The 27,832-nt window shown below is 31.4% G+C and overlaps 2 protein-coding genes across 3 annotated transcripts; one reads left to right on the forward strand and one right to left on the reverse strand.

Annotated features, from left to right (window-relative positions):
- Nucleotides 1–4,499: 4,499 nt before the first annotated feature.
- LOC140980925 (uncharacterized) lies at nucleotides 4,500–11,286 on the forward strand. Of its 2 annotated transcripts, XM_073447043.1 has the most exons (14): nucleotides 4,500–5,082; nucleotides 6,003–6,077; nucleotides 6,222–6,329; nucleotides 6,641–6,673; nucleotides 6,765–6,854; nucleotides 7,406–7,528; nucleotides 7,679–7,822; nucleotides 8,342–8,758; nucleotides 8,845–8,979; nucleotides 9,473–9,691; nucleotides 9,827–10,102; nucleotides 10,289–10,426; nucleotides 10,512–10,817; nucleotides 10,971–11,286. In XM_073447043.1, exons 1-14 carry the CDS (start codon nucleotides 4,909–4,911, stop codon nucleotides 11,193–11,195), a joined length of 2,463 nt encoding a protein of 820 aa, XP_073303144.1. In that variant the 5' UTR covers nucleotides 4,500–4,908; the 3' UTR covers nucleotides 11,196–11,286. The 2 variants fall into 2 exon arrangements, with proteins under 2 accessions (XP_073303144.1, XP_073303145.1); XM_073447044.1 differs by lacking the exon at nucleotides 4,500–5,082 and having other exon boundaries at nucleotides 6,060–6,077; nucleotides 6,765–6,846.
- Nucleotides 11,287–19,235: 7,949 nt separating this feature from the next.
- Nucleotides 19,236–22,387, reverse strand: LOC140980162 (probable sodium/metabolite cotransporter BASS5, chloroplastic). Its single transcript, XM_073445862.1, has 8 exons — nucleotides 22,296–22,387; nucleotides 22,157–22,208; nucleotides 21,964–22,055; nucleotides 21,214–21,354; nucleotides 20,840–21,091; nucleotides 20,493–20,725; nucleotides 20,186–20,268; nucleotides 19,236–20,093 (listed from the first exon to the last, which is right to left on the reverse strand). Exons 2-8 carry the CDS (start codon nucleotides 22,202–22,204, stop codon nucleotides 20,019–20,021), a joined length of 924 nt encoding a protein of 307 aa, XP_073301963.1. The 5' UTR covers nucleotides 22,205–22,208; nucleotides 22,296–22,387; the 3' UTR covers nucleotides 19,236–20,018.
- Nucleotides 22,388–27,832: the final 5,445 nt, after the last annotated feature.

The following is a 27,832-nucleotide window of genomic DNA, read 5'->3' on the forward strand; positions in this document are numbered from 1 at the left end:
TCAAACTAGAGATTTTTTTACGTTAAATTGAGCTATGAATCATCAATTTTGAAATTATGTTACAAATAAAACTTAAAACTCTAAATGACACTAAAACTATCTTACAGGCCGAGTTATATAGGTAAAACAGAAATGTCATCTACCTATATTTGAACCCATTATTTTATAGATAATGGGTGTGAGCAGAGACGACGTAAAAACTTATGCAATAATATATTATAAATAATAAATAAAAATAAAAATAAAAATCTTCTAATCAAGTATTCATACACAAAATAATTATCTTACAATTGATTTTTTCAAGTCTCTATATTTTGAATATTTATTTCTCTACGTAGACAACAAGACAATCATCATCCAATCATCACTCATTTAATTGAAAATATCATCTCTATAAAGTAATATATTTATAAAGTAATTTACTGTGATTATATATAAAATATGTTATTATTAAAATTTTGATTATTTATTGTGATTATGTGGTAATATATGAGATATTTTAATTTCTTCGAAGAAATGAAATTATATAATGTATGACGTAAGATGTTTGAGTTTATAATTTTAAGAAGTCCACAATAATTTAACCATTACTAACGTAATTTATTATTTTTATAAATTTGATTAAATTTAATAGAAGGATATGCAATTTGGTTTTTAAAAAAATTCTATTTTTTTGGGGACCAGTACAAGGGTTAAGCTAAATATACGTCCACCTGGGCTATATCCTGGGTTGACTCTTCAATTTTTTATTATTTACATTGAGATTTTAGTCCAACTTGTATTTAGCCCAAATAACACGAGTATAAAATGAAAGATGAAGTTTAGAAAAATTTTAAAAAAAATTGTATTTAGCCCTAGCAGAAAAAAATAAATAAAGCTCAAGGTATGAAGTTAATTGACGTGTAGTATAATTTTTTTCTGGTAAGAAATTTTTTTAGCCCGGATAGTATCAAATCTATGGCTCCGTCAAGATGCTCACATTGGGCGAATGGAAGCTCCGCGCATGGGGATGGGCGTGGACAGGGGCGGGGGTTAGTACATTAGTTTAAACGGCGTGGGCGTGGGCGTGGGTGTGGGCGGGGTTAGTACATGAGTTTAAACGTTGGATTACAATGAATTTGATCAACTACAAGTCATGAAATGAATATAGTTGAGCAGTGGAAAAGCCTAGAAGGAAAGATGAGTTGGGTCGATGATAGGGATTTCGCATCGCCATTTAATTGAGGTAGAATTCACTATTATAACGTGTGATGCGTGGGTCCAAATTTATATATATTCTCAATTTATTTTATCATTATATTATATTGTGGTTCACATAAAAAATGGAGAGGGTCAAAATAATTTTTTAGAAATTTTAATATAAAGTCATGATTGGTATACTGGAATGAAATAAGATATGAATGAAATCAAATTTGGAATGAAATGAGAATATGAATGGAATAATAGCTTTATTTCAGTCAAAAAATTGGTAAAAAATGAAACATGAATGAAATGAAGTTATTTTTAATTATAAAATATTTTATTAAATAAATTTCAAAACAATCAAAAATATTCTTTATTATTTTTATTATTAATTATATATATGCGTTGCATTTCATGTGTCATACGAAGCATGTATTTTATATCATATTATATATACTATTTGTATATCTTGTTGAATCTGTTATCTTTGATATAAACTTGTTGAGTAAGGCCACTCGGCCTTCTTTTCTTGAATGATTGGGTACGGGAAACTGCTCATTAACTTTACGAAACAGTGTGCTACGGTGACCCATGATATTTCAGGTTCAAGATCTTTGAGTGAGTGTAGGAGCCACATGTATCCTGGATATTTATGGTTTATGTGTTTTCTGTTGGTTATGGATTTCATACTCTGATTATATGTGATTAAGTTTTATTATTGCATGCTAGTTATGTTTAATATAGATGTTCGGGAAAAGACGTTACAATATAAGTATGAACCGAATCTATCTGTCTCACGGATATAGATTAATGAGACAGTTGCATAGATGAATCTATAATGTTAGTTAGATGCATAAATTTCTTTATTTAAATAAAATCCGATTATATGGACGCAATCTATCATTCTCATAGCTAGGTTTCAAATACAAAAGATATTATCTTCGATCTATATTTGGTGTATTAAATAGTTTGTAAACCTTAGATTAGTTTTGGATGCTTCGAATTTGGGCTAGATAAAATAATTTGGGCGTCACAAATTTGTGCATACTAAATCTTTTCCTCGTCGCCTAAAGATCGGGTTTCTTTGGGGCTTATACTATCCTTGCTTCTTCATTTGTGTTCCAAACATGATATATTGATCTCCGAGTTGAAAATGTATTTGAAATAGTGTAAGGGGATGGGTTGTATTGGTGGAAGATTTTTACACAAGTGGTAAATATAGATAGTGTATTACTCATTTAAAATATATTGTAAAAATTATAGTTAGTTTGTTAGGTATTATAAAATTAAAATAAAATATTTCTGACATTAAGATATTTGGTAAAAATAATAATTTAAAAAGAAGTATTAAATGTCACGATATGTGTTTTCATCAATTGCTTGATGTTTGCGTCAACTAGATTTTATTTAAATTGATTTTTATATCATAAAAATACTGTGTAATTATCTGAGAAATTAATTTTGTGAGAGATTCTTTAGTTACGTCTAAAGTGATATTGGATAATTGGAAGGTTACTTCTGTCTTTTCATCTTCTTGTTAGAAAGACTTTTGAGTGGATAAAGTTAGAAGTTGAGAAAATTGTAATTTTAGTTATAGTTGATACCTTTTTAAAATTAGTCGTTTAATATATTTCCATTCTTTAATTTGGAATTTTTTTGTTTCGATCATTTTTCATCTTAAATTAATAAATCTATTAAATATTTTTTATTTGAAACTGACATTCTCATACATTACTCATATAACAAGAATAAAACATATATCATGTAAATTAACATTTATCTAAGCAAAAATAAAAGAAAACGACAAAATTTTTTTCATCAATTTTGAAATATTGAGTGTAATTTTATTTTATTTTTATGATTTGTTTTTGTTTAAATTTATTTTGATGTGTGTGATATGAGTTTTATTTTATATTGAAAATATATTAATGTGGATTTTTATATATTGTAAAATATATATACACATATTTCAACTGTTCTTTTGTATTTGCTCACTTTTTGAATTGAATTGAACAAATTGATTTCAACCTTTTTATTTTAGTCTGATATTTATAAGTGTTTGTTAATTTTTAACAAATATATAATGTTTAAAAAATGAGATACTAAATTCTTATAAGATGTTCAATAAAGATAATCCCTGACTTATTTTATAAAATCATGTAATTTTTATTCGAAACAATATCAACTACTGACGAACTGCAGGTTATAAAATGTGAATTATATGCTTTAAAAACAAGTGAATTATTGCAATTCTTTTGTACTTATAATTTTGGGATCGTTTTTGTTTTTCATATAAAAATTATTATTATTTTTCTATTAGACACTACATGACATCATTCATAGATAGAAGAGTAATGCTATATGTACAACCAAATTTGTACAAAAATTCTTACAACACAAAAAATTCAATACAAAAATTCCATTTATCAACATCTCATGATAAATTCGATGCAAAATCTCACGATATAATAACAAAATCTCACGATTTAATTGTTGTAAATATCGCTGTACGATATTTTGGTTGTACCTTTAGCATTATTCTAGATAGAATATCGTAAAAATTAGAAAAATGATCTTGATCAAATATTTTTTTATACATAAAAATAACCCTCACCGATATGTATTATGTATTTTACAAAATGTTTGATCAATATTTGTCGGAACGTATGTTTTTGTTAAATGAGACTACACGACAAGTCTAAATATTTCATGGTCTCACAAGAATCATGTTCAATAAACCAACTACTAATGGCTGAGAAAAATAAAAGGTCACACGAATATCACATTGCATATAAATCGTCTTTCGTTCTAGATGGACGTACGTAGTATGGTCTTCTTTGTCAATAGTGTTCTTGTCTTCGGTCGGGCTTGAACTCAAATACGGCACGTTTTTTTAAAAAAAAAAACAAAATTCGTTAAATTAAATAGGATCCAAGCGATATTTATATTATATTGTGCAAATATTCATTCAAATAAAAGAAAACCCAAAGCCGCCTTGGAAGATCGCAGCAGACACGCCTTGCATTTCTAGAAGAATCTGCTGATTCCCAACAGATGAAAATAGCAGTTAGGATCTTTCTATCATTTTCCTAATCAGGGAATTCAAGTTTACGATAACTATTTTTGGCATTTGACATTTGTTGAGTCGATAACAATAATAATTTTTTCAGTGCAGATATTGGTATTGGCTAAAAAATTATAATCATCAACTAAATGACAAAAATGGTACTGTTTGGGGTTGCGAAGTTTCTCGTTTTCTTGATTTGTAGGATCAAGAATCTAGGGAAAACAAAAAGGGTCGGTCAAAACAACTGCATTTTTGTAATAAGGGTGTGATGTTATCATTTGACATATTTTTACTTCCGTTGTCTTTAACTTTTTAATCTCGTTGTCAGTGCTTGAACACCCCTTTGTTGACTTGGAGTCTTGGACTTTTGTTTTAGGATCCAAAATCACGACGCAGCCACACATAAACACGCACTTCAAATTGTGGTTCCCTTTTGCGTCTCCTCAACTGCTGGATCATTATTAGTCGTATTAAGTATCTGATTAATGATTTTTAAGACGAGAACAAGAATCGCTCGTGTTTCCCTCTTTTAAGGGCAACCTTTCGTTTTGATGTCTTTAACACTATGATAGATCTCTTCAAGAAAAGTGACAGTCTTAGCAATCTGTCGAATTCCACGCATCTTTTTTTGCGAAAATATTTAGAAGGGCGGTGTAAAAATGAGAGCTTTGGATTGGAATAGTGCTTTAGAACTCTCAAACAAGTTGTTGGATGAGAAGCCTCTACTTCCACTTGTAGTTCCTCTGTTGCTGGTACTTTGGACCATCGAGAGATGGTTCTTTCATCTCTCCAATTGGATTCCTCTTATTCTTGCTGTTTGGGTTACAATTCAGGTAATTTAAGCAACCGTTGCCTTTTTTGTCTGATTTTTATCGTAGATTATGCGTTCCTTCTTGTCATGAATATTTTTTGAACAGTTTTTACATTGCAAATATATGTCTCACACTATTAATTAACATGTCTCAAATTATTGTGACTAGTTTCACTGAAGTTTCTTGTAATCGTTTAAAGTCTATAGTGTCAAACTGTTTTCATGATTTGAATATTTATCATTGTCAAAACTTGAAACGTTGAACTGATTCCGAACAAAGAAAAGATGTTCTGATCTTCATACCTTCATTTGGATTGTGACTTTACTCTCTGTTTATACAGCTATTCTGGGCTAGTTATTTATCGATATGAGAGGATATCATAAAAAATTTGCCTTTTTTTTTGAAGTATCGAGTAAATGATTATAATCTGAAGGGAGTGTATAAATGACTGCTCACTGATTCGGTCATTTCTTGCTTGGCCTACTTGAAAGGAGTTCAAATGCAGTGAATACTACTGTTTTGCAGCACCCTTTTTATGCTTTGGTAATTGGGACTACGCTCTCAAACTGTGCTTTTGAGCAAATTATTAATATGGCTTCAGTATCACTGTATAAATTAGTTGCTTAGAATTAATCCATTGCACATGCTGGTAAACAGGATTCGAAAATTGCTTTTGGTCTTGATTCTTGATGTTTATAGGTACATGCTATTCAAGTTACATTTGAATACAAAATGACAGCAGATGTGATGAATTATAGTGATGACTTGTCAATTTGCATAAGCTCTATAAATCACATTATACATAGTAGTTATGATTTTTGTTTCGCCAAATATAACATGCTATTCATGTGTTGTCGATTTTAATAACTTGTTGTGTCAAGGCTCCTGTTTGAGCAGATGATGACAAACTTGTAAAAATTGACTCATTCTATATTTTGTAGTATGGAAGTTATCGACGCCGAATATTAGAGGAAGACTTAAACAAGAAATGGATGCATTTGACCTTACGTGCTTCGGTATCTTTCCTGCTTATTTCCACACACACATATATATGTGTGTGTGTGTGTGTGCGCACGCATGCACATACAAGTGCGTACCCTTTATTTCTGTGTGCTTGTGCTTATTTATTTTTGTGCATTGTTCTTCTTATGTATGCACAGCCAGTTACACCTTTAGAACAATGTGAATGGTTGAACAAGCTGCTGATTGATATTTGGCCAAACTATATCAACCCAAAGCTCTCTTCGCGTTTTTCATCTATTATTGAGGTGACTATCTGTTCTCAACGACATTTTAGGACCAGCATTACTGCCTTCTTTCATCCACGAATGTATTCACAAGTATATACTTCTGATAATCTTTAAAAAAAATACTCTCTCATTGGTTAAGTTTTTAGGGTAAATTTTTGTTCAATACGGACTTTTATTTCAACTAATTATCTTTTTTTTATATATACAAATTTCAACTAATTATCCTGGCATCCTTTTCTTTTGCAAACATCAAAAGCGTTTTGGCACTAAATTCTTAGGCTGTTTGCCTGTTTCTTATATGCTATTGCTTTTTATCTTTTTATGTGCAGAGGCGCTTGAAGCATCCAAAGTCAAAGTTAATTGTAAGTTCTGTTTTTTGTCACATCACTTGAAGGATTTTTAGCAACTAACTGATGTAAAAGGGTAGCTGATAGTGCGAGTACGCTTCAACAGGAAAATATCGAGTTGCAAGAATTTTCACTTGGTGCACGTCCTCCATTACTCGGGCTGCATGGTATCCGCTGGACAACTTCAGGTTATCAGGTTTGACATACTTTTTTATTTTTAAATCGTGATTCAAGCATTTAACCTTCTTGCTAACACATCAGATTTTATATTGTCTGCCATAAAGATTTAGATTGAAATCAACTTTTGTTGATTCAGTTGCAATAATTTGTGAGACTCAAAATGTTTCTTAGATGCTTCACACAACCTCCTTTCTAACACGGATTTTGTTTTATTTTTGGTTGAAAACCATGGTTTCAAATGGCAGAGCTAAGTGTTTCACATTCACGTATTTGTAATATCATTCCTATGAATTTTTCTGTTTCAGTTGATATCTTTGATTGATTAGGTGATACCCGAGTCTATATCTATAAAATTAGTAAGTCAGAAAAATTCAGGTTAAATGTTATTTATTTTGTTGATAGAATAAAGCATCTTGTGATTTTTCCTTATCCTCGTTACTTATTTTATCTGTTATTGATTAAGGCTTCAAATATTGGGTCACACTTTGGATGATTTAGATTTTTGTGTCTCTATTTTCTCTGTCATTGATGCTATTGAATTATGACGGACATTTTCTTATAAAACAGCGAGTCATGCGTTTGGGTTTCGACTGGGACACAACTGACATTGATATCCTGTTGTCTGCTAAACTGGCCATGCAGTTGGGAACAGCTAGAATAATTGTGAATAGCATCCACATTAAGGGTGATGTATGTACCATATAATAATCTTGTTCTTCCAGTCATGAATAATCCTGTGCAAATTTTTAAATGACCCGCCTTTTTCCATCTTTTATGGTCCCGCTTTTAATTAGTTTGATGTTTGTCTCTGATGTAGTGTTTTGTAATTTGTGTTTTCAGCTGCTTTTGGTGCCTATATTAGATGGAAAAGCGATTGTATACTCATTTGTATCAACTCCTGAAGTGCGAATTGGTGTTGCTTTTGGAAGTGGTGGAAGCCAGTCTCTGCCTGCAACCGAGCTACCAGGCGTTTCCTCATGGCTGGTATGGCTTTCACATCTCATCTAATTGTGTTCTAGGTCTTTTGAACGACAAAATGTCTGTTATAAGTTTGAAGTCTTTGGATTCATCATATCCCATTGGTATACCAATCAATGTGGTGGTTGAGTAGAAATAGCAGCCTCACTTGTCCTGTATGGCTGTATGACTGCCTGCATATGCAGAACAACGATCAATTTTCAGCACGTGAGCTGTCGGGCAGTTTAAATTTTCCTACATCACTAGTATATCTTTTGGTATAGTGATAAACACTTGATTTTTATAAAGATTAAAAAAACGATAAACTCTTGAGTTGCTATAACATCATTCGTTATCTTTTATATGCATATTAGTGATAGATATTTAGACACGACATTGTACTCTTCTCATAAAAGTGTTAGACCAGTTGGGAAAGTGTCCATAAAATTTTAATAAAATTTAGGGACAGTCGTATCACAAACATTTTAACAATAATTTTAGGCATCTCCAATTATAGAAATGCCTGTTTCATTTTTGTTTTTTAAGGTTAAAATTACCACGGATACATTGAATAAGAAGATGGTCGAACCTCGACGCCAGTGTCTTGCATTGCCAGCTGAAGACTTACAAAAGAAAGCTGTGGCTGGCGTATTATATGTTACAGTGGTCTCTGCCAGTAAACTTTGTCGGAGTAATTCTAGGGGCTCCCCTTTCACGAAACAAAAAGACTCTTCAACAGATACTTGTGAAGATGGCAGCTCCAATACAGAATTTCGTACAATTTTAGAGGTTGAACTTGAGGAATTAACTAGGAAAACGAACATGAGTATGGGATCAAATCCTAAATGGGGCTCCACATTCAATCTTATCCTACATGACAATGCTGGAACTGTTAAATTCAATCTTTACGAATGCACTCCTGGAAGTGTAAAATATGACTATCTGTCAAGCTGCGAAATTAAGGTATTGTTTTATGCTTGATGTGTTTGATTTATGGTTTACTTATCTGTGTTCCAATTTGACAACTTTTTCTCCTAATCCAATGCCAGATGAGATATGCTCCAGATGATTCGACCATATTTTGGGCCATCGGGGCTGATTCCCTGGTGATGGCCAAGCATGCTGAGTTTTGTGGAAAAGAAATCGAAATGACTGTTCCTTTTGAGGGGGTTCATTCAGGAGAGGTATGTTTTTGTTGCCTTTTTTCTTTTTGTTTATAATGATTGTAATTTCGTTGAAATTTAATATTCTTGAAGACCTCTGAGGAACATGAAGCTCTTCGTATATAATGTCACATCATATTGATTGAAGGTTTTACCTCAGATTTGAAATCATTTGCTTCTAGTTTGATCACAAAAATGTTTCTTAACAAAATGAAAGTAGTAAATTCTAAGCTTTAGCTACATATTTGGAATCAGTGGATTTCTTTTTAAAATGTTGGAATCAATGGATTTTGTTTAGTTAATTTCACGATATTTAAAAGCGATCATTACAACTGGGGATATCAAATTCTCGGTAAATCGCTCTATCCGGAAATAACATCAAAAGTTTCTTCTTTGTCACTATCTAGCTTTACCGCTCTATCTGGACATAACGTCAAAAGTTTCTTCTTTGTCACTATCTAGCATGCAATAAAGATGGAATTTTCTAAGACATGCTTTCCTAACTATCTTGCAGTTGACTGTGAAGCTTGTACTTAAAGAGTGGCAATTTTCCGATGGTACACATAGCCTGACTAATTTTGGTCGAGGCTCTTATCATCCAGTGAACGGGATATCGAATTATTCCCCGAAAACTGGAAGGAAAATTCACATTGCGGTGGTTGACGGGAAGGATCTTGTTGTGAAGGACAAAATGGGGAAATCTGACCCTTATGTTAAATTGCAGTATGGGAAAGTATAATTAATTCTCCATTTGCCACCATTAATCATTATTTAATAGATTCAATCTACTTCTACTCTCTTCATCGAGATTTTGAGCTTGGTTTTCATGGATAGTTAACATGAAATTCTTGGATAAATTTGGATCCAGGCTATTCAGAGAACAAGAAGTGTTTCACATTCTTCCAACCCAATTTGGAATCAAAAGTTTGAATTTGATGAGGTTGCAGGCGGAGAATATTTGAAGATAAGATGTTGTACAGATGAGACATTTACCGATGATAACATAGGTAGTGCTCGAGTCAACTTGGAAGGACTCGTAGAAGGTTCCATAAGAGATGTATGGATTCCCCTCGAAAAAGTCAGTTCGGGAGAGCTGCATCTTCACATAGAAGCGGTGAAAGTTGCCGATACTGAAAATTCCAAGGTACATGTATCAAAAAGCTTAAGCTACGATTTAGACTTCTGGACATTCATTATAGAGTGGGAAGTTGGAGTATGAGACGTTTATTGCAATTTCTTTGTAATTTTTGGATTTAGACTTCTGGACATTCATTATAGAGTGGGAAGTTGGAGTATGAGACGTTTATTGCAATTTCTTTGTAATTTTCAGGGGTCACACGGGAGTTCAGCCCATTCTTGGGTTGAACTTGTTCTAATTGAAGCAAGAGATCTTGTTGCAGCTGATCTCCGAGGAACTAGCGATCCATTTGTGAGTGTTCACTATGGAAACCTTAAAAGGAGGACTAAGGTACGAGGTCTGAGTCTTTTACATGTGTTGTGCCACTCAAGGCTTGCCACTGCATACTTACTATTGTTTGGCCATGTTTTTGCAGGTTGTATACAAGACATTAGATCCAAAATGGCATCAAACATTTGAATTCCCCGATGATGGTAGTCCCCTTGAGTTGCATGTCAAGGATCACAACGCGTTGCTTCCCCCAACCAATATAGGAGATTGTGTCGTCGAATACCAGATGTTAGCTCCGAATCAGATGGCTGAAAAATGGATACCTCTGCAAGGAGTAAAAAAAGGTGAAATCCACATCCAGATTACCAAAAAAATTCCCGAATCAGAGAAGAAATCAAGCATAGATTCTGAGTCGTCCCCAACTAAACTGCACCATGAAATCTCAAAGCAGGTAAAATAGTGAGGAACATGTACAATCTGTATGGGTAGTAGAAGATACAAGATTGGAAGTGGCCGTATCCAATTTTTATAAATATGTTTCATATGAAAAAACTTGGCAAAGTTCTTATTCTAAGAAGACTGACCTGCTTTTTGGATTGATCAGATGAAGCAGATGATGATCAAGATTCAATCTTTGATTGATGACAGCGATCTTGAAAGTGTTTCAAAATCACTGAGCGAGCTTGAGACTCTGCATGATACTCAAGAAGAGTACATGGTTCAACTCGAGACAGAGAAGATGCTTCTGATCAACAAGATAAACGAGCTCGGGCAGGAGGTATTTAACTCTTCACCTTCTTTGAGCAGAAGAGATACCATTGCTTGGTAAAGACTGTTCATGGGGGTTTTTTTCCTATATTTGTGCAGAAATTGATTGAATCTAGAATAAAAAGAATCCCACTAAAGGTATTGTAATTGTATCTATCTAGAATAATTCGAATTTTGAAATAATCGCGTCGTGCTCAAATATCGAGTCCGACTCGAATTTATAGTTGTATGCTAATTATTATATATTTAAATTGAGCAGCTTCGCAAAGAGACGATACAAAATTGCGTTCATTTGATTAATGGGATGTTTTTTTATGCTCAACCATTAATTATCACTAAAAGTTTTATATTGGCAGATGTTTAACAAATGTTTTCGAACAAATTAGGGAAAAATCTACGCACGAATCACTCACCTATATGGATGAAACATCTTGAAGAAGAGAGGTGTTGATGGCGATTCCGATAGATATAGCGGGTCGGGGTCGGGGTCGGGGTCGGGGTCGATATCTTGTGGTACTATTTGACACATTTGGTGGTATTTGGACGAAAGGCCATTGAAAATACACATGTATGTTTAATGAAATTGGTGTGAATTTTAGGGATATTTTGAATACAATCATTATAGAAACATATATAGCTTAAAAATGGATGAATTATTTCACCCACTCACTCACTTTTTAAGTCCACTATTGACATGGATTTTGGCTTTTATGATATACAGATTTGGACATAGACTTGTTTGTCTGCTAATTCTAACTAGGACAAACTCGTTATGATAAGTCTTGATTCTAACTCGAACTCGAATATATATATATAAATGAAATACGTATTCGACTCGATTTACACCTCTAGTCCCGCAAATACTTCAACATCAAGTAGCCCCTAAAACATGATGAAAGGGCCCAAACACACTCGAATGCATGATTGATACATGTGAAGTATAATTGCAACCATGCCAAATAGACAGGGAAAGAGCAATTGAATTCTGCAAAAACACTTGTAAATTTTGTAGAATAAAATTTAAAGGCATATAAAATTTCATTAATTATCTTGTTGACCACAAAAACCCAACTCAATTGTCATTTTTCTATATTGGAATAAGAATAATAATTATAACAATACCAGTGGCTAGCTAGTAGTAAAACAAAGCAATAAGTATGTGAAGGATTGAGTGGTTCTTGTATTCTTCAAAATCCCATTATTATATACCTCATATTTTGCTTGTCATCGATATCATTAATAGGTGGAAGTTTACTCTGCAAATGACTCGAACTCAATCAAAATTGTGCCACCATACATATACGTACATATTATATAATGTATGTATATGTATATATATTATATACATAGAGGAAAATTTCAATTTTAGGTTTGTAACTGAGGAAAAATTATATTTTTGGTACTATAATATTTATTCTTGATTATGTTAATAATTATTTTGAACTTTATTCACGTAACTTGCATGTTTTTTTTTTTTCATTTTTTTGTTATGTCAACGAAGAAGTTGCATTTTTAGTTTTGTAGTTTGTATATTTTTTCTTCATTTTTTATCTTTTTTTTTTTACTGAAGTCCGTAGTTACATGTAATATATGATATAGATTTTGTTCTCGTCACATGAGTCATATAGGAGAACATTGATGTCAAATAAGCAATATTCGTTGAATTTAATGGCTTTGTGCTAAATAAATGACCAAAAAAGTTGGAGATAAAAACTAAATTTTAACAAATTACATAACTAAAATCTAAAAAATCAATTAATTTATAAGACTAAAATTTCAATTTTTTTTGTTTTTTTAATTGCAGTTTACATTATTTCTATCAAGTTGTAAAAGGTAATGATATTTAAAGACTATTTGGGGTGCCGCATTTTCCTTCCGTAATCGAGTACTCCTTTTTGTATTCATCCAGGTATTATTTAATTCCCCAAAATAAATGAATATATTCGATTTTATTTTATTTTCTCAAAGACTAATCAACAACCTTAAGCTGGGTCAAACCGAGCACTTCTCCAAGTACATAATTATCATTCATTTCTCAGTTAATGAATTATCTTTATCGAGAAAATGCATCATTTATTTGCATTGATATGAGAATCTTGACGAAGAAAAAATAATTTGAAACATGTAGAATTATATAAGCTAAAATAGATATTAAATGTTAAAAAATTGAGGGTACAATTTGATTATTTTTTTCAGTCTTAGTTGTTTATAATTTATTTTTACAAATTTTAGTCATTTTCTTTGACATGATGCTGACGTGTGTAGTAACATATCAGCACTCTAGGTTAAAAATGATTAAAATTGCTAAAAATCAGAAAATACAAGACTAAATTAAATTCGATAGCATAGATGACCAAAATTGTAAATAAACAAATATACAAGACCAAAAATATAATTTTTTCGAATAAATTAACAAATACATTATTTAAGTTACATTATGTTTCTGTTTGACCTCTAATTTTACCAAATATTTTTGCATTTCCAATTAAAATCAAACTTCCAGAATTTTTTCAAAATGAGGTTTCAAAGAAATTTCAGGGAAACTATCATTTCGGAATTGAAATATTTTTTTGTCGTAAATACTTTTATATAATATTTTTGGTCTCTAAATTATTCTACTTAGCATGCATTAGTTTACCTTAACATCAGAGTTGATTGTGACAGAGTAATTTGATTAATTTACTTTGTAAGAATAGATTAGTTCTCTTGATCTTTAATCTGTAACTCTATCTACTAAACTTAATTATTTTCTTTGAATATTTTTTCATGATATTTATTATTATATGAAATCGTAGTTCTCTTTCTTCTATTCTCTTTTTCTCTATATATAGTTAATTTGATTCAGCTTGATGTCGTAAGATTTCTCTCAGGAACAACTCTTGACTGCGATAAATAGATTGATTGACTATGACGAGATAGCTTAGATTCAGAGATATAAATCTCTTCCAAACATGCCACTGAAAGACTCTGCTGAGACAAAAATAGGATTACAAGAACATAGAAGGGGTATTAATTAATACCTTGCTTGACCAATAAATAGTTGTTTGAAGATTTACAAAAGTTCTAGCCCTTTGTGAATGTATCAAGGAAAAATTAGATGTGTTATTATTGTGAAATTTCGATATTACTGAAAACCCTTTCATGAAAAAATGATATATTAACTCCATGCATGTGTTTTCAAATAATTAGCACATGTATCCATGAAAACACGTAAAATAAGAGTACGCATGCTCAAGATTTGAAAACATGTAGAGTTAATCGATGTTTCTCATGAAGAGTTTTCAGCACAACACCTCCCTATTAATTAATTAATGGTAATTTACATCACCGTAAGTGTTTTTTAAAATAAGCAAAAAAAAAAAAAAAAACCTTCGATGTTTAATTGTATTTAATTACATGCACTTCATGTTCAAATACTTTTGTATAATGGGTTGCATAAAATGCGTGTAAATACAACAGAATATACGTGGGGTTTTATAGCTATTTTTGATCATATGGATATAAAGTGTCAGTCGTTTAATAAATTTTTTTTTCTTTTAGGTTTTTCCAGAGGTAAAAAATGATATTATCTCATTTTTAATCTATAACATTTATTTCTACACTTTCAATTTTGGTGGATAGGTGTTTAGGCTGTGAAGAGAAATTTTTTGGAGAGTTGTATTATTAAGTGTTCGATGCCACGTCGACACTCCAATAAAAAATGACTAAAATTGAGAAAAAATACAAATTAGTAGAGTTATAAGGCCATGAATTGACAAATAACAAAGAAAAATGACTAATCTACAATTTACATGAACAAAAATATAGTTTTGATATGTTGCACATTAATCTTACACACTTATTATAGCATCGATGATATGATATTCATTTATTGGATGTGATGAAATATGAAAAAATTATACATCCAATACGTGAATTTCACATCATCGATGCTCAAATAAATGTGCAACATATCAAAACTCGTATATACGTATATATAATATAATAGAGTAAATAAGATTTTTCAACCCCGATTCACCCTTCAGATCAAGTTAAAATTGAGATGGAAACCCGACCCACGCAAAACTTAAATAAAATTGAAATTTATAAATCTACTTGAGAATATATAAATCCACGCCAAGTGATATCTAAACTGATGTAATAAAATAAAATAATAGAAAGTCATGGTGGAATTAATATAAGATTTAGTCATAATACCATATCAACAAATTGTCAAACTATGACTGAAATCGGAGAGGATTGGTGAAGGAGTTGGTCACCCGCATGCGTTGATCTTTCATGCCCCTTCATAATGTACCACATCCATTATAATTTTATATATACACATAATTCAAATGACATTAATTTATTTTTGACCATTTTTCTGGGACAAAAACTTGTGTCAGACGATCTCACGGATCGTATTTTGTAAGACGGGTCTCTTATTTGGGTCATCCATAAAAAAATATTATTTTTTATGCTAAGAGTATTACTTTTTATTGTGAATATCGATAGTGTTGACGCGTCTCACATATAAAAGTTCGTGAGACCGTCTCACGAGATACCTCATGCTAAAAGTAAGTATATCTTTACTCTCTACAATTTAAAATTGAGTACTTCCACAAATTTAATAAATATGTTTCACTCTCTCTGTTCCAAACATATTTTTTTCTTAAATTTGAAAAAGAAGTTCGTTGTAATCGAATCTCAAACTCGAAATATCGTTCCAAATTTAAGATTTTCTAGTTATATACATACATATAACATCCATTCAAATTTGAACCAAAAATCCACTGGTACAAACTTCACACATGCTACAACAATTTTCCAACTTGGCTTTCCTCTTCATGCATGATTATGATTACATATAGATAGATGGGTCTGCAGAATTTAGTAATCATGACTATTTGTCTTATGCCATCATTACCATTCTTGAAAATTAAACACTCCCCACAACTTCATGTACAATCCTGCGGACAACTTGCTGCATACTTAAGTACACCGTTTTCATCCCAACTTTATATTCTTGCTATATATATATATCTTGTTAGTTTCCATTCACCGAACAGTTAAACCACAGATTCTTGAATTGAATCAGTATGTGCACTAGTACCACTCAATGGTTACATCTGCACAGACATCTCTTTTCCTTGCGAAACCAGAAGCGGACTAGGGTTCATTTCCACAGGCTCACTAGGTATGTTATTTGTGATGGATACGAAGTTGTTGCTAACGAATTCTGAATGAAAATATTTAGAAATAATTAAATAAATAAGAAACATAGAATTGAATATGATTTTGTTACTCTTTTTCTAATAATTATATCACCACAGCTTGTAGTTATGTATATAAATGGTAATTTGATTATGTATTCTTTTGATTAATATCACGGTCTCCCGAAACGAGTCAATACTGTTTATATTTATTTATTTTATAGAATGAATATATAATATTATTGATTAGGAGAAGGAACCAATGGGAAGAGAAGGTTGGAAGTGATATCCAATTAAGGAACATAAAGCTGTACATGGAGAACATCAGCATCCTCGAAGAGAACGAAAAATTAAGGAAGAAGGCCACTCTTCTCCACCAAGAGAACCTTGCTTTGGTGTCTGAATTTCAAAAGAAATTTTCCGGGAATAATATAAATCCCGTGTCCATTAAAACTCCAATCAGCGATATCTTGATACAGAATAATATTAATGATATTAATTAAATCATATTTAATCTTGTTTTGAGTAATTTTTCTTGATGTAATATTTTAATGCACTGCCCCCTTTGTATTTCTTTAAGTTATTTCATAATAAGAGAGGGATTCGAGTTATTTGGTTACCTTGATTTATTGTTTCAACCTTGAAAAAATTAAATTATTGGTGGTGTTGCAAATTTAATTCATAAGCTACTGTTTATGATCAAAATATCTCGAAGAAATTAATTAAAGTCGTCGAAAACCGACAGTATCAATAAAATATTAATATTTTTCTTCCTGTTTTGTATTTTTTACATATTAGATTTTTCTTTAAAAAAAATAAAGAAAATGAATATTGTGATACCTTTACTATATACAAAAGTTTTTTTTTCCCCGTAACTTGCAAAGTAAATCACATTTAAAACTTTGACAACAAGTTCGTTCAAAAAAATATTGATAGATGAAATCGAATTTTTAATATTGATCTAACGATTAATTATTTCATCATTTCGGATATTTCTCATGCTTAAAAGTTAATTTTTATTCTTAAGAAGTCTAATTGTAGATTAATTTCATTTTTAAACGTCAATATTATAAGAATTTCAGCAATTTTTTGTCTATGTAAAATTTTAATTTCCCACTCTATATATCATTTTCCATGTGGCATATAACAATGAAAAATAATAGTTCTCTTTTTTAAAATATAAAATAATTGTTGTCTTGAATTAAATAAGATATTATGATTTATAAGACAACCTTATCCAAAAGGTAATGCCATCAAGAATTGAATTGAGAGGTTAATTTAAGAGTGTCAATTCGAGTAATTTGGGTCGGGTCGAGTTGAACAATAATATTGTTCAAAAAAAATGTTCAGTCCGAACCCGAATCAACTCGATTAACCCACAAAAAATAATAATAATACTTTAATTTAAACATATAATAACAAAATCTCCCTTATATATATGATTTAAATTTGAAAATCTAATTGTAAAAAAATAAAAAAAAAATTTCAAAATAAATATTAAAATATAAAAATTTATGATATAAATATACAATAAATATTTTTTTCAAACATACAATATATAGAATTTTAGGCAATATTTATTAATTATATTTTTAAAAAAAAATTAAAATTTTCGGGTCAACTCAGGTCAACCCTGGTTGACACGAACCCAACCCAACCCGATCATTTTTTCCGACCGACCCAAACCCGAAAACCTCAAACTCAAACCTGATTTTTTTTCAGGTTGGTAGATCGTGTTTGATTTTGACACCTTAATTGGATGAAAAATGTGGAGATTTTGTACTTTAATTAAAGATTGTGTTTAAAATTAAATATATTTTTTAAAAGTTATAATTATAAATTTAAAAATATTTTATGTGACACTAAATTTCGTTGCATGGGTTTGATTTGATCATGACTCTCTGTCTAGAAGTGACTCACCTACTTCACCCAATCCTCCACCACCATTTAAGTGTACTCATTGTCATATATACTTTTGGAGTTTTCTTTCCAATAATATTTAATTGGGAAAAAACTTTTCTTCCTTTTTATCCGTGTTCGATTTTCTACTAGTTTAGTCCTCTGTGTTATCATTAGAGATAACCATTTCTACCGAATTGAATAGAATCCGTTACCCAATCTAAATGAAGAATAATGTAAGTATAAGTTTCTTGTGAGACGGTCTCATGAATTTTTATCTGTGAGACATNTATGAAGAAGTTATATAACATTCCCCACTCTAGTGTCAAGTAGAAAACATACTACAACTGCAATAAAAAATGGAATAAAACTTAAATTTGTTAACATAAAAGACGGAATAAAATGACAAAAAAAACATCCAATACCAAATTTACAATTTTACCTATTTAATTTGTACTCGAAATTTTAAATATTGAACAAAAGATATCTAGCTCGCAAGCATCCACGTACAGATTAATTAGCCTAGAACAAGAAAATTGAAGCTCAACTTTATTTTTTTTAAAATAATTTGCATCGATTATTTTTGTACTTCGGTATTTTTTGAGTTTTCAGGAACATTATTTTTTTAGTTCAAGGCGTGACACGAAAATGTTTTCTGCCTTTATTATTATTATTATTTTTTTAACACGAAATCGACAAAATGAAGCACTTTTATTTAGTGTAGAGAATGTATTCGATTAACCGTGCGAAATTCCCCGTGTTTGGTCAAAAACCATTATTGAGAGAGTGTTTTGAAAAATCAAACAAATTTGGACCAAAAACATTAACAACATTTGTCAAACAAACAATCATACAGTGTAACCTTGTGTTCGTAAAACATAATTGACCTTTCTTGACTTTATTGAACACACAGAGACGATAACTACAATAATATACAACACATGAACGTTGGTATTCAAATGATAATCTTATTCAACAACACAGGTCGTAAAGCAAAAACATTCGATCTTCCCCGAATGATCCCTTGCTGTTTTAGAACATGCATTACAGTGTAAAAGTCCAGAAGTTCAGTCAATACACTAGATTGATCAGCCCACAGCCATCATAGAGAACAAAACTTTGTGTGTCTAGGTACAGCTAAAGTTTGGTTGTCATTTGAGACAAAAACCTCAGAGTTCGAATCCTATACAGATTTAAGTAACTAAAGATATTCCTTTTCATCAAACCAGACCGTCGAAAATAAAGAACATATCGATCCGATTCCAATATGAAATGTAAAATCTTGGAACTTTTTAACTAAATGCTGCATTAGCTACACAATGTCAAGATACATAGGCCGGAAATAGAGGTTCGTGGAGAACATCAGTCTGCCCACTTTTCAATATGTATAAGCTAGAGTAAACATGGAAAATCTAGCTGCTTCATTCTCATCCTTGCTAGTCCTACCCTATCTGATGAATAATGAGAGTTGTATACATGATTCTCTTTAATGTCAAAATAGCAAAAAAAAACTGTGGAGACATTCGTTGGCATTCAAATGAAGTAGGTGGAAGTTTTCAGCTGAAGGAGTCGATTATTTCACTGTCTATCATCTCCAGAGGGCACTTGAATGAAAATGGCAGTTGTGATGACAAGGGCGAATCATGCTTCACTTCTCAAATCAAATCACCAATCCGAAACTAGGAAAAATAACCGACTGGCTTTCAAATATTTGCTCTCAATTCTTCAAGCAGATTGCTGTCGAACAAACTCAAAAAAACTTTATTTATTAATACACCAATAGCCACTTAACCTCAATTGACAGCAGTTTCTTTCCTTTGAGCCCACAGCATTACGAGAGAAAATCCCATTAGTGACATTATTACAGTCTGTAAATTGTAATACTACGAGTTAGCCCCAGCAAAATAATCAAACATCATTGTGATTGTCACACTCTGCTATAATGCATATATAGACTTACAGAAATAGCAGGAGGTATGCTGAAAAGTGGATCTTGGAAAAATTTATTTGCAAGTGCAAGGGCCAAAAGACTGCTCTGCATGCCTGTAAAAAGAAGTACGAAATCAGTTAGAAGTTAGACAACGTCGATACTGTTATTGGAAAGCAGCGATTGCTAATGCTATCCTGTGTGACTGTTTATGAAGCGATCGAAACACGACACTTAAAACTGATATATAGTCAAATGTTGATTTTGTTGCAGTCGCTGACAAACGGTTTTATAACTGTAATCCGGCATTGATTAAATGATACCGCACAGATGAAATAACCTGTTTCAAAGGATAGTGTTCTTTGCAGAGCTTTTACATCAGGAGAATCATGGAAAACAAGACCAGTGAAAGCGAATCCGGAAATGAATGCTGATGCATGAAATGCAATCACCAGCAGCAACACAGACAGCCCATGAGGAGACATGACCGACACTACATTGATAGCAAGTGGAGCTCCGACACAAAGAGCAGTCACAAAAACAGAAAGTGGAGGCAAAAATGTCCGAATTGCACTACAAATTCAGGGAAAGAATCTGCAGGTTAAAGTTTATTAAGGTAAGAAACAAAATAATGCTGCTGATATCGAAGTTGATTTCAAGTGATAGCATACATGAATAAACATTTACCTATTCAAAATTAGACCAGTCAGAATCGGGGTTATCACAATTTGCATGATGTTGGAAACCATCCCCTTCACATCAACAGGTAGTTTTTTGCCAATAAGCAATAAGGACAAGAACGGGGTAACAAAAACAGCAGTAGCAGTCGATAGAGATGTCATGACGATGCTAAGTGGGGCCATTGGTGGGTCTGTAAGAAAAGTGCGTAATTGGAGAGTTGTGCTCCACTCACACAAGAAGTCAACATGATCCCAGCGGCTGATCCATACAACAGGATAAGTTAGTTTTATCGTCAATTTATCCGAAATAAGGTGCAGGAAATTCTACCTAAGGAGGTTGGAAGACCAAATGCAGACATTGAGATTGTGCCAAAAAGATACCCGAGAAGGGGTTTCACAACAAACTGTCCGACATAGCCAGCAAGAATGGTTGTTGGTCTGCTGAATGCTTCAAGAAAATCCTTCTCGCTCGAGTTAACCCCAACTGCAAACATCAAAAAGCCTAATGCTGGAGCATAATACCTGAATAATTTAAACATGTGATCAAAAGCACAAGGTAAATAGATACAGCATTTTGTCATTTCATAATGAACGCAAAACTCCTAAGCCCGAAATAAATAGTTTGCAATTGTTTTATAGAAACCACATAAGACAGAAACAACTATTTTCTTTTAGTAAGCATGCAGTGAAAACATGCGGATGGCATTGTATGAGTAACCAAATTCAGTCAACGAAAGGTAGGAAAAACCTGTTCGTGAACCACTTGAATGAAGGGTTTAATCTCATGTTGTCTATTGGAGTAGTCAGCCGGCTCATTTTACTTAGTTGATTAAGGATGAACAACATGTTTAAAATAATTGCTATACATGTTTAAAATAACCCGAAACAAGCTCATAATTGACAAGGCAGTAATCATTCGTTGATTCATTATAGTCCACAAGAACCATCACCCTAGAGTTTAATTCTGCGAATTTCATTAGATATCAAGATTCACAACGAACTCATCACGCCGTTAGTTAAGCGATACTGGATGATAAAAACTTCATCTGACGAGGGGCCAATCAATTTGAGATATTATGCAGTAAACCCAACTATTTTTGTACTAGAACTAGAACTATGATCAAGTGGTACCTGAGGAGACTGTGATGAACAATTAGAAGACAATTCTGGTGATAAACTATCCGGCACACACTTTCCGACCAACAATGATCCAGAAATCCCACCTAAATCAACTAAATTAATTCAACACATGCAACCACACAATTGTTTCGGCACAGTAAACATAATAGATCAATGAATCTAATATTTTTAAAAAATATATAACTAAGTTAAACATCCACAGCCCGGATGAATTGGGGACCTCGATAAACATATCCCTGCAAAAGAACTGAAATTCAATAAATAAAACAATAACTAGTAATCAATTCTTTTCATAAAAGCGAGAAATCAAACAAGAAAAAGACCTGAAAGTTGGGAGTAAATCATCGGCGTAGAAGAAGCGGGAATCTTTGTGTGTCTGACCCTGACACGGATAGTATCGAAGGAATAGAGGGCGTGGAAAACTCCATATTTTATATAAACAAAATCTAAATAAAATTTATCGCTGAAGTCGAAGAAATCTTTTAAATTAAAAATAATTTTGTTTTCATTATTTAGTATTATTTAATAAAATTAAAAATAATGATAACACATGTAATACGTGTACATCTTTTATTAATATGTATGTATATATAATTAATTTTTAAAATAAAACATAAATATTTTAAAAAAGTTAAAATGCATTGTATTAAATGTTATTGTACAATATATAATCAGATTTTTTTTATAAGATATGAAAATTTAGGTTAATTATATATTTTATTATTACGGTTTATTTTATGTATTTATTCAGAAGTTAAGTTTTTTCCACTAAAATTTTATGTATATGCTACTATTGTTAAAAATAGGCCTTTTTGGTGGGGGCAGATGTATAGGACAAGTAGGTGAGGTTGCTTGAAAACTTTAATATCTAATAAATACCAAATTAAAGAAATTTACATAATTAAAATTTTGCATTAATATATAAACTTGAGTTTCATTTGATACATACAAATATGGATAATCAGTCTCATGCAGTTTATAAAATCGATATCACATTCTTTGAACTGGTCTTGTTCACCAAGTTGATTTTGAATCATATAACAAATTGTTTGGTCGTGAAATGTAATGATAAATTTTGTATGATATGAGAATAAAATATTGAAATATTTATATTATTTTATTAAATTTGAGACTAATGTTCCATTTGGATTAATGGATTTCGACAATAGTGTTATCGTTAATAATAAAATAATATATTAAATCTTAAATCCACATCTTGCATGTTTACACTTTAGTAATGTAAAGTATATAAATTTCAAATACATACATTATTGGATGAATTTGAAATTCATCGTAACTAACATGAAACACTGTATAAAAATGCAAGAAATGATTTGAATTTTATGGTTCTGTTTCTCTAAAACTACAAAATATATTTGAATATTTGAATTTATATATTTAAAATTCATCAATTCAGATAGAATAAAGTAATTAATTTTGGTGTAGTTTTTTGTTTTGTATACACCAAAAATAAATTTTTTTTCTCAAATTATAAAAAATTATATATTTTTTTAATAAAAATATCATTAAACTCATTTTAGTACATTTTCATATTATCCATACATGATAGAAGAGTATATATAACTTATATTTTTAAAAACTCGATCCAAAAGTTTGATAACTAAAACAAATATATGAAAAGAATATATTGTCTTGTCTTTTACACTAAACAATACATACGATTTCATCCCTCCTTGAAATATTCTCCATTGAATTAAACAATAAAATCAATTGAGCAGCTTTGGGTTCTGGTAATTTCTAAAAGAAGTTAATACAATTTTTTTTTTGCCAAATGGCAAAAGAAATGAATGGTAATTTTATTTAATTTCTGTAGAAAAATTATTTTATTCGGCTTTATTATCATGCAAAAAATTGTCAATTATTTTAGACCATGTGTATTTGATATTCTAATAATGTGTTGAATTAAAAATACAATATGATGTTGGTATATATTTTTGGGTGTAATAATTATTGTAGGACCGAGCGCTTACCGCTTTATCAAAAGCTATAACTAGTGATAATGGTGCAACTCAAATATTTTAAACCGCACAGTAGTACAAACGCTACGTTTCAATTGCTCTACTTAGCAGGAACAATTATAACACCCAATAGATTTGGTAAAGTGGCAAATACTCAGTCTTATATTTGGTATCAGAGCGAAAGTCACGAGTTTGATTCTCATTGATTGTCATGAGTGCAATTATTAGAAAAGATATTCTTGAGTGCAATAATTATATTACCAATTTTCAACCATCTTAAATTATTTTAAAAAGAAAACCAAACAATCCCCCAAAAGGCTTGGTTGCAATAAAATCAAGGGAACACACTTTTTTCATCCAACTTTCTATGTTTTGAGTTTTAATCAACTAAGTTTTTAAACTTTAGTTTTGATACATTGGCTTCACATTTTTTTAACTTTCAGTCTTGTTTCGTCTGATTGTTGACATGGCACCAAGAAATGCTGGCGTGACATCGAAAATTGTTGGTTTGTCTTATATCATGTCAGCAATTAGACTAAAATAACAAAAATTAAAAGTGAGCACATCAAAACCAAAATTTAAAATATAATGAATTAAAACCTAATGTTGGACAAGTTAATGGACTAAAAATTTTATTTTTCCTAAAATTTAGCGTCTCATTTTTCTCGTGTCCTTCGACCCTGTAGTAGAGGTAGAGATGGGGAAAGCCACCCCACCCCTCCCCACCCCGTCCCACCCCATTGTTGTCATCCCTTCATACTACATACATATAAATCCGAGGGATTCACTATATTGTCACCACAGCACGAGTGACTCAAACTATGGCACACATTCACGGAGTTCTACATTGAATACAATTTTACTATTATATTAGCCAAAATATATATTTTTCTAACTGGAAAAATACTCTCTTAGTGAATATCGAAGCTCTCAATTTAATTTTTACAAATATCCTAGTATGATATACATATGGTGATATATCCGGAAAAAAAAAACTATTAATACAAACACTAACGTACCATAAACAAAAACTATGAAAAAGATCATGCTTGAGTTCTATGTGATAGACATAAAAACGAGTATTGTTAACCACATACGACATATTTTTACAGTATTTTTTTTTTAACCTCGCGCACCCGAATCGATGCATATTACACATTAACATTCAATGGTCTCTTTCCTATGACATTGTGTGTTGTGTGCGGTAGTTTTTGAGATTAAGACCGAACAAAAATCAAATCGGAAAATGTCTCGCTTCTCATTTGATTATGTTCTTTTTTATTTCCCCACTTCCCCTCTTGTAATAACATCCCTTATGTGCTAACCTATTATGTGCAGTATTATTCCTGTTTACTTTATTATCGACGGGCTATCTCATCTTTTTGTCGTTTGATGTCAACTTTTTGTCTCGAATGATGGTGTCATCTTGACCCTTTAATGTGTTCCTCGAATAATGAAATATACCAATTCAAACTTCAAACATGGTAGGATTATCATTAACGTCGATTTGATTACAACTGAGACATTGTTTGATACAAAGAATGGAACATTAGTTGATTACAATTTAATGTTTGGTTTAAGTTGTATAATTACATCGTCCTATATCCCACAAGCAAAATGGTATAAAACGTGTTGGAAATAGTGGGTATATTATATAGAATTGTTCTCACGTGGAAAGAAAAAAAGAAGACGAAGAGTTAATAAAAAGATGTACTTCAAATAAATTTAAATTATATTGGTAAAATATTTGGAGGGAAAGTTTAAATTATATATATTTAATTGTCAAAAAAATATATTTAATTGTCAAAAGATAGTACTTCAGCTGTTCAGCACTTGGGGTACTAGGAGATAAATTAGAATTAATTAACATTAATCCGGATTTAGAGTTTTGATTATTATTTTAATAATATATATTTTATTATTAAGTTTAAGACCTTTAGGCTACGATTGGTTGGAGGATAAAATTATAAAATGATTAAGAGAGAAATGATAAAAAGAATGATTGAAGTAGAAATATAATATATAATTATAAAATAATATTATGTTTGGTATGATTGTTAAAAATGAGATAATTAATAATCTTTTGATGAATTGATAAAATTGTCATTTCACTTTTGCGGCGGTCATCGGTGGCGGTGGTGGTCGTCCGGCCGGATGCGGCCGGTGGCGGCCGACGGGCGGCGACCATCGACCGGCATGCGGCCGACAGGAGGAGGGGATGGTCGGCGGGGCGGTCGGTAGCGGAGGCGGCGGTCTGCAGTCTACGACGGAGGCGGCGGCCGACTGCTGGCGGCGGTGGTCGGCCGGCGGTCGGTAGTGGTGAGTTTGGATTTAGGAGAAGAGTAAAATTAGAAAAATAGAATGGATTAAGAGTGGGATAAATAATCCTAAGGAGTGATGAGTGATTATTTTATCACAGTTAATATAACTTAATCATTCATATGAGGGATTGACTTGGTTAAATAAAAAACGTACCATACATGAGATTATGTGGGTTAAAAAACCATAAACACACCTAATCCCTCCAACCAAACATTGCATTAGAGTTATAATTAACTTTTGGTGTTATGATCTGTTTTAATATCAAGTGTTAAAATTTTAATGCAAGTCAAATGTAGCTTAACGGATAGATCCTTATTTTCTTAAACATCAAGTTGTAAGTTCAATTCCTACTTTGGTCCTTTTTTCTCTTTCTTTTTTTTTCTATTTATTTTTGTAATTAATATACCAAAATTACAGTGCATTCTCTCACTATTTCTTATAATTATATTTTGATCTTCATTTAAATATAAACAAAATGAATTATAAAAAATAATATACAAGCATGCAATGCGTGTATGTTCGTAAAGGATTTGAATGAAAAAGTGTCTACTCCAAATGGTGTGTGTATGAAAAGTTACATCATTTCTTAAATGTTATGTATATATTATAAATATAATGTTATGATATAAACACAGATAGAACAATTTTCGTTTCTCTTTATTCATTTTCTGTAGCAATCAAAATTCGTTTCTCTTTGTTTTGGGAGAATTTATATATTTGTTGTTTATAAATTATTTTTTGTTGGAGTATCATGTAAGGAAATTACCATTATTCCAGCATCAACATATTGTGAACAATAATTTCTTAAGGACATTGTATTCATCACGCTCGAAATAAAATCAAATTCTGAAATACTTTTTATTCTCATACTTGCTTTACCTCTATATATTCATAAACATTTATATGCAAGATACTCGTGCTCAACCATATTAATTATTTCGTGAAGTGATGATTTTATGTACATTTTAAAACCTTCGAAATGATGCAAAATGCCATGATTCCACGCGCATAATTATAATGCAAAAAATGCAGTTGAAATCATATGATAACAACCCATCAGAGTTCTCTTCGCGTTTTCCAAAGTAAGCATTCTTTTTCCAACACTTTCGATTGTTTGTTTAGGGAAGATGAAGCAACATTGTGCAGCAATTCATTGTAAGATTTGTTTGGCCTTGTGTGAGAGGGAGGGAGTATAGATCAAAAGGCTGCAACATGATCTCTACCTTGTGGGGATTACCAACTACCCTTCTGCCCCCAACACTAAATGCATATTATTTATGCATTTTCCAATATTCAGTATAGCTATGCAGCACACCAGTCGTGTCAACGTCTGCGTCCACCAATGAGATGACAATCACTTATTGAATATACAATTTTGATATGCTTCGTCACATCCAATACGTGAGTATCACCTTATTGGTGGCACATATGTTGGCACGATTTTTGGCAAAAAAGTATTTCCATCAAATTTCTAGTAATATTCCCCCAAAGAAAAAATTTGATATAGTTGGCAAAGAGTACTACTACTTGAAATGCATAAAATAATAAGTGATCGAATT

Source organism: Primulina huaijiensis, chromosome 7 (genome assembly GCF_012295235.1).
Source record: "Primulina huaijiensis isolate GDHJ02 chromosome 7, ASM1229523v2, whole genome shotgun sequence".
NCBI classification, from domain to species: Eukaryota; Viridiplantae; Streptophyta; class Magnoliopsida; order Lamiales; family Gesneriaceae; genus Primulina; species Primulina huaijiensis.